The following is an 8,415-nucleotide window of genomic DNA, read 5'->3' as shown; positions in this document are numbered from 1 at the left end:
AAGCACGTTCGTTGTTATAGCGTTTGTTTAGCGCGATTGTTGAAGTTGAGTGTATCGGTAAAGTTATATTCGGAAAGAATAAACCAGTTTTATTAAGAAAGGACTTGTGTCGCTTAAGTTTCGTCGGAACGAAGTTACGGAAAGTTAATTAACAAACGGAGACGTAACAATATTGCATAGGAACTTATAAGTAAAAATTGTTATAACTGTTTTGATACAGACCAATTAGATGAAACGAGGTATAAAACTAATATGTCTGCTAATCCAACGTATCTTATACCAAATGGTGAAATAAAAAACTATAAACTCTCAAAAAAAAAAAGAAAATGTGCAGGAAAAGATAAAGTTACAGCAGAAATAATTAAAAATAATATGGAAAAACGGAAACCATCAATAACGTATTTTGTTAATATGTCAATGGAAGGAGTTTTCCCAGATGTTTTAGAAATTGCTGTTATTATACCAAAATTAAATGGATGAAATAAAGATGATTTTAATAATTACAGACTGATTGCTTTATTATCAGTTATATCAAAGATGCTTGAAAAGATTGTTAAAAAAAACGAATAATACTTTTTTTTAGATTTAATCGTTTGTTTGTAATTAAGCACAAAGCTACACAATAGGCTATCTGTGCTCTGCCCACCACGGGTTTCAAAACCCGGATTGTAGCATTGTAATTAATCACAAAGCTACACAATAGGCTATCTGTGCTCTGCCTACCACGGGTTTCGAAACCCGGATTGTAGCATTGTAAGTCCACAGACATACAGCTGTGCCACTGGGAGGCAATACAGTTACAAAAGAATATTATAAGATGCATGTTGTCATTATCACAATATGACCATACTAAATAGATTTAGTAAAGATATTCAAAATTGGGAAAAAATTAAATCAGTATAGAAAACGAGAGCTAAAGTATATAGGTACTTAAACGTCCTAAAGTAAACAAGAAAATATTTAGAAAAAAATTATTTTAATGAAGCACCAAATGAAATAAGATCACTGTTAAGTATAGAAAATAAAAACATTAAATTAGCATTAAAGGAATGGATAGCTAATATAGAAGAACCAGACAGTATCATTTAAAGTTTATGCACCATATAAAAAATAAAAATAGGTCAATTGTTTGTTTGTTTGTTATGAATTTCACGCAAAGCTACACGAGGGCTATCTGTGTAAGACTAGAGGGAAAGCAACTAGTCATCACCACCCGCTGCCAACTCTTGGGCTACTCCTTTTTCCAATGAATTTACCAACATATTGACTGTCACATTATAACTCCTTCACAGCTGAAAGGGCAAGCATGTTTGGTGGGATGGGGATTTGAACCCGTGACCTACAGAATGCGAGTCGAGCACCCTAATCACCTGGCCATGCCGGGCCTGTATAAATGAAAGTCACATATTACATATACTGCACGTTTTGGCTAGTCGATGTGGATTTGTATGTTTCCTACACAATTACAGAAGGAAGTATGTTATTTCCCATGAAGAATTTATAAAAAAATTGTGTGGAACATGATAGTTTAAATCTAAGTATGACAAAATTTTCTTACATTACTTATTGATGATTATTTTATTAAAATTCAATTTAATCTTATGGTTTGATAATTACATCTAATCACTTATTTCTACAGGTTCAAAAAAGAAAGGTAATTCAGATCTGGATTATTGTGTTTTAATTTAATCTTATGGTTTGATAATTACATCTAATCACTTATTTCTACAGGTTCAAAAAAGAAATGTAATTCAGATCTGGATTATTGTGTTTTAATTTAATTTTACAATACTACTTTTGTATATGAACTAGTGAATAAAGCAAGTTAAAATATGGCTTATGGTGGTCTGTTATTAATGTGTTGTGCTGTGGATCGATGGCTTTGGTGCTACGGGTTATGTTTCACACTTTCAGCTGTGGGTGTTTTATTAAAATGACAGCTAAACTCTTCTTACTCAGTTCAAAAAGCCTAGACAAAGCCCCTATGCTGACTGGCTTCCTCCTCTCTAATCAGTAGTAGAACATTAGGAAAGGTTATACTTGAATCTTAGTGTGGGTCTCTGACTTGGCAATTAAATCAAGTGTGATTAAGTAGCTATTCATTTGGAAAATTCAAATCTCTTCCAGCATTACCCAAAAGTTTTAGTTCTTTTTAAGTAGACCAAAGACATCTCACACATGAAATACTCAACTGTAGTTTTTTAAGTGTTTGATTATAAAGGTATTTGTATCATCCAATAGTTTAGAGGAGATAAGAGATTTAATATTCTATACAGTTCTGTAATAATTACTTTTACAATATGAAATAGTACTGGATTAAAAAATATACTAATTTTCTTCAAGTTAAATTCTTTTTCTTTGTCTTTAAATAATTATTTTTTTGTACTTGATAGGTGTATTTTACTTCTTCTACAGAATGTTCTATATATATATGTAGTGATTAAATTGCAATTTTGAAAGAGATAAAACTTTCTGCCACAAGTTAACCCATTACTATACATACTTTCATGTTTAGAACTATTAATTTTCAAAGGAAAAGTTTCATTTGTCTCTTCAAGTTTTCCAAACTTTTCTTGAAAGGACTGAATTTTTTGTTCCCTTTTACGGTGATGTACCTGTCTTGCATGATTTTATCAATAATATTCTTCAGTTTAATAAACACTTCTATTTTGATTTAATTATACTCAGTTGAAAGATGATACATAAAAGGTTACTGAGATGTAAATTTCTAAATAAATTCCCACAATATTCTGGAAAAATTAATAAATAATAATCATATTTAAATTTTTTTTTTTATCAGTGTCCTTAGCAGACAGCAAGTAATAAGACCTATTAAATGAAAATATGACTGACCAATAGCTTTTCACAAACAGCTGACTTTTATATTTTTTGTGTTATACAGAAACTTCAATAATTTGTTTTATATTTAAACATTTTATTGTAAACCACTCTATAAATTGCTCATATCTTACCTTTACATTTCAAGATAAACGAGGTAGGAACAAAAGTTTTCAATATTAACATAAGCTTTTTGCAGTATTGTTTAAACATAAATACAGTAAAAAAAATTACAAGTGAATGAATGACTGAAACACTAAAAGCATGATATATACAAAGAGTTGTAAAACTATACAATGACTACAGCTCAATCAATGGAGCCACACCATGAAACTGATGTTGCCATTTTTTCTGAAATATATATATAAAAAAAACAACAAAAAACATAAATGGGGCTACAAAAAAGTCTCTGCTTTCTTTCCTCCTCTTGAGCCTTCACTACCTTCATCTGCTCCTGAAGATGACACTAGGTCATCCAGCACCTGACGTGCCATTTGTTCATAAGCACTTTGTGAGCGAGTAAACTGACGACTTCCTTGTAAGTGGTCTGACTGCCGAGACTTGTCAGACATACGGCTACCTGCTCGGTGACGCTGCCTACTCATGTTTCCCATAGGATAGGACTGCTCGTGAAGACACTGATTACAGTGAACTGAACAACATTCCTTACAAGTCTGACTTTTGGCTCGTTCTCTTCTATACCGATCATCCCAACTACGTTGACGCCGATTTCTTCTATGTCTGTTTCTCTCTCTAGACCTTGGTTTATGACCTACAGTTTGTGGGTAACTACCTTCAGTTAGCTCTGAGCAACAGCTGTGGGTAAACACAGATGGAGCCACCCTGCTACTATCTGAACAATCTACACAAGAATTCTTTTTATGACCAATGTATCTAGGTTTTCTTGGGTCAGTTGGTGGTCCAGACAACCATGGAGGAATTCCCATGGGTGAAGGTGCTGGTGCATAATGTTGTATGTTAGGGTAATTTGTACAACTTGTGTCCTGAGAAGTGTCACTACAGAGTGAACAATTATGCATCTTATTCTCATCCAATAGAAACCCAGGCAATTTTTTTGGACTACTGCCCCTCTTATTGGAAGGAACTTTCAAATCTGCACCTTCACCTTCTGTTCGCTGTCCTAAACACACATTCTCTTGTGCAACTGAAGACTTTGACAAGTCTGGTAAAATGTTGCAAGCTATAGGAATACCAGAAACGATACTGCTTCCATCCAACATGCTTGTTTGTTCTGAATCGCTCTTCTGGTTGTGAAAGGGGTCATTTGTTTTTCCACTATCACTATTTCTTGTGGCTGCTTCTTTTTGCAAGTTATTCTTTTTTAGCAATCGTAACTGTTGTTGACGACGATTCTTTTCAAAAAATTTTTTTGCTACTACACTTTGTCTTGGATCATAGAACATTTCAGCTCCACTGAAGGAGTGGTCAGTGGCACTAGGGTAGGATGAAAGTAAATTAACTGATGGTGGCTTGCTGTGATCTAGCCCTTGTTTAATAACTGGATTGTTTGACTTACTAGTGTGTGAAGAATGAAGGCTATTGGTTGACTGCAAAACTGGTTCACTAGAAACAGCATCATGACCACTGACTGGAGGTACCACTTCTGACAGAGCTGCTGTTTCCTCACTGTCTGGTTCCTTCAAGTTTAACCATTTAAAAATACACATACGTACATCTTGTCTAGAATAACAGAAGAATACAAGAACAAATACTCCAAGAAAGATGCTGAAGAGGCAGTATAATAAACCAAAAATTAAGTCATCAGCTGGAAGATGTCCAGCTGTAGATCTACCTATTGTGACAGCACCTGAAGCCCAGGCACAAACAAACAAAATAAGCATCACTAAATGAGCTCGAAGCTGTGTATGATATGAAAATTCATTATCTTCAGTGCTCTCCAGAGTGGATGCTTTTTCAGTTTTTAGTGAGTCTTGCTCTTGGGAATCAATATTGTTGTGAGTGAGATCTGTATCCACATTGCTGGCTATAGGAATGTTGTCCAACAGAGGGCCAGATGAGTCCACAGAACTTTGCAGTACACATCGAATAAGCAAAAGAAATACACAGAGGAAGAACAGTAAAACTGAGGTTGGACCATAGAATGCTGCAATACTTGGACTGAAGGCCAGAAAACAACTAAAAAGAAAACCAAGACATGTTTTATAATTCATTATAAACTTTATATATAAAAATTGAATTATATATTTAATATATAAACTCTCTCACAAACATAATAGTAATGGAAAGAAATTAATCTAAAAACAAACAATTAAACATTCTGTTCTTATTACTAAAATACAATAGCATTTTTAAAGAAAACAAAAGCACTATAAAAATATGAATTTACTTTGATAATTAGAAAATTTTTACTATAATGGATGTAGTAAATATGTCAGTATCTATGTATGTAACCAAAACTCCTGTGCCATCTACTGAATGGTGCCACAAACAAAAATCTATAAAACATTCCACATTTTAGGTATACAAGATTCAGACAATTATAAAAATAACTGTGGTATATGCAACGACCATTTTTTTATAATATAACAATTATAAATAAAAGTACTTTCCTCACGACAAGAACACGACTTTCACTGGGACTGTACGTGAGGGTTTGATTATATCTTTATTGATATAATTTTTAAATTTAATACTGAGAAACTGGAGTTTTTAAAAAATGATTATTTTTTCAATATACAGTACCATGTTTAATATATAAAAATTGTGAGCTATGTACATTGAATCATTTTGATGCAATGAGTTGCATATGACTAAAGAACACCATCTGAACACTTTTCACATGCAGTACTTCCCAGAAAATGTTCACTTTTTCTAAATATTTTCAATGTGGTTATGAGTAGTAATTACTAGCACAAACAGCCATACATATGGCAGCATTTCTGCTAGAACTTAAAATTTAGCTTTCTTTAATGACTATTTTAACCATAATGACAGCATTTAGAACTGATGATAGAAATATCTGCCTAGTTGCAAGTGGTGATTGAGTCGTAACTGCTTAATAAGGAGAATTCCATAAATATAATGAAAAAATTAACACTACAATGGTATTTATATACATACCATGGCCGAAATGGGCTGGTATAGAATGTTCTAAAATATCAGCATTTATATGACTACATAATATTTATTCTGACACTTTTCTGAATGTTTGACCTTCCGGTTACAGATAGACCCCTTGGATATAGCTTGTAACCTTTTTTTGCACATGTCAAGGTTTTACAGAGTTACATTTAAAATTTAAATAAACAACTTTACTATCAATAAATGCCAATGAAATTAGCATTATAAGGTAAGTTATAATTCAAAGTATTATATTATCTAGCTATTAATTCCTTTATTTCAAGAGAAACCTTTAAAAAAATATTAAACTTTCAGTTTTGGTGTCACTTGATGCACCAGTGTTAATTCTTTTCGTTTCTGTAATTTGAATACTACTAGATCTAAACTTTACATCTAATGCCTAGACACAAATTTACTTCACTGTTTAGACACCTTCATTTTAAATTTCTTAAGATAAATTCCTAGAAAGAAGAAATAAATTATTCAAACCCCTGACAACCTCCCCCCCATGCCCATCTTCTATATTTAAGACTTGAGATTTACAAGATGTGTACTTATATGATGTACATGTTTATAACCAATATAAAGAGCTAATTCTAAACTATAATCTTCCAAAGGTTATTTCAAAATTGGCACGAGCAGTCATTATCAAGTATGTCAAACCACTCTTAGAGCTGTTGCCACTTTTGTCCTTGCTAGCACTTAGCATTGTTTCTCACCTAGATATTTGTATTTAGGCTTTAATTTTATATTTTAGTTAATTTCCCATTATTTATGTTTTAAAAAGCATATTTGAAAGGTTTAATAATTTTTTTAACATAGCCCTAACTCTGCCTCAGTTTTGAGAGGCTCGAAGTAGTAGGCAAGTGCAAGAAAATTTTGCCGAAGGCTAAAGTATCTTTGCTGATGATATCATAATATTGTCTGCAGGCACCCACTGACATGTGTCGAGGTGGATAATAAACATTAAATGTCAGGAAATGAAAAATAAAACATTGAAAAATAAAATATACATGAAAAGGTAAAGAAATGTAATTATGAATATAGCCAAAATATCTTTTACAATTATTTGATAAAAAATTATAATTTATGTATATTTTTTTATTTCTTAATGTTAAACATTTTATACATTGGTGATAATAGCTACAGTTAGTAATATGGTAGAGAAAATGGAAAATTTAAACATTTATCTTAGAAATGTTTGATATTCATTTAGGAAGTTCTAGAGGTGATGCAAGTAAAATTTGAAAACTCTTAAGATGAAAAAAAACATTTTTATACTTAAAATGAAAATCACCCTCCAGTCAAACTATTCAGAGCCTTGAGTGCAAATAACTACAATAAATAAGTAACAAATATTTAGTGAAAATACTTAATTAAAATAATCTCATTCTTTAACAAAATCTTACCATTTTTTGTGAAGATATGTTTATAAAGCTCAGAATTATTGTATGTATTGTTGAACCATGTATCTTTCTTCTAACATATATATATATATATATATATTTACATTCATATATAAAATCAGCATTAAATTACTTTAATCATTAAAACAGTTTGATTGAAGTTAAGCACAAATCTACACAATGGGCTATCTGTGATCTGCCCACTATGGGTATCGAAACCCTGTTTCTAGCATTGTAAGATTGCTGTCCCAGTTGAGGGCCATTGAAACAGATTCACCTGTTAGTCAAGTAAGCTGGGTAGGTATGGAAAAAGTTTATTCATCTTACTTTTGAAAGTATTAACACTTCTCTTAACACAAGTAGGGAGGCCAGTACAAAACTGGGCAGATTATTTAAAATACAAAACACATTTTTTTGAGTATTTTTTCTTATGTGTTTGTTGATATATGTTTTGGAAATTATACAGTAGTTTTTAGTTACTTACTAGGAATGTCCTCCATAGTTTTCTAGATGCACAGCTGCTGAGATTCCACATACAATTGTAGCTACACCCCACCCAACCAGGTAAAATCTAAGCATGGGTTTTGGAGGGAGTGGATGGTCTGGCAGTGGTTCATCAGGTGGAGGCTGAGGTGGATCACTCTTTGTTAACTTCTTATAAAGGTTGCTGGGCAAAATACAAGAAACCTTACATTATTGTTAAATCATAAGCCATAAAATTCTTATAAAGCTGTAAGTTAGTACGTAAAAGTCCCACTTCTGAAAACGTTACTTAGAGTTGTCTAAAGATAATTAAGTATTTCATTTGTATATGTTTACACCTAATTTTTGCAATAAATTATAATGAAAAAATTTTTAAAGCATGTACAGTAATTTTTTATACCCTAAGTATCATTACTTCTGGTGTTTTCATAAAAGTACAAAAATAATACATATTATTCCAGCATCAATAAAACTAGCAATGTTAGTTCATGGAAGGGTGATTCTTAACCCAATTACTACCGGCTGATAACTTTCTGAGTAGCCAATGCAAGTCTTGCTATATTTCATTCCAACAATAAAACTAGTG

General features: G+C 32.0%; 1 protein-coding gene across 2 annotated transcripts in view; it reads right to left on the bottom strand.

Annotated features, from left to right (window-relative positions):
* Positions 1-2,742: 2,742 nt before the first annotated feature.
* Positions 2,743-8,415, bottom strand: part of LOC106462933 (adhesion G protein-coupled receptor A3-like) — a 114,698-nt gene continuing 109,025 nt past the window's right edge. Inside the window, exons 17-18 of one of the 2 annotated variants that reach the window (XM_022390336.1) lie at positions 7,831-8,013; positions 2,743-4,995 (exon numbers count right to left, since the gene is read on the bottom strand). In XM_022390336.1, coding sequence (XP_022246044.1) covers positions 3,234-4,995; positions 7,831-8,013 — 1,945 coding nt within the window. In that variant the 3' untranslated portion in view covers positions 2,743-3,233. The remainder of the gene's footprint in view (positions 4,996-7,830; positions 8,014-8,415) is intronic. The other variant, XM_013922901.2, reaches the window with a different exon arrangement.

The sequence above is a fragment of the Limulus polyphemus genome, unplaced genomic scaffold (assembly GCF_000517525.1).
Source record: "Limulus polyphemus unplaced genomic scaffold, Limulus_polyphemus-2.1.2 Scaffold1285, whole genome shotgun sequence".
NCBI classification, from domain to species: domain Eukaryota; kingdom Metazoa; phylum Arthropoda; class Merostomata; order Xiphosura; family Limulidae; genus Limulus; species Limulus polyphemus.
This window is presented reverse-complemented; position numbering and strand designations above follow the sequence as displayed.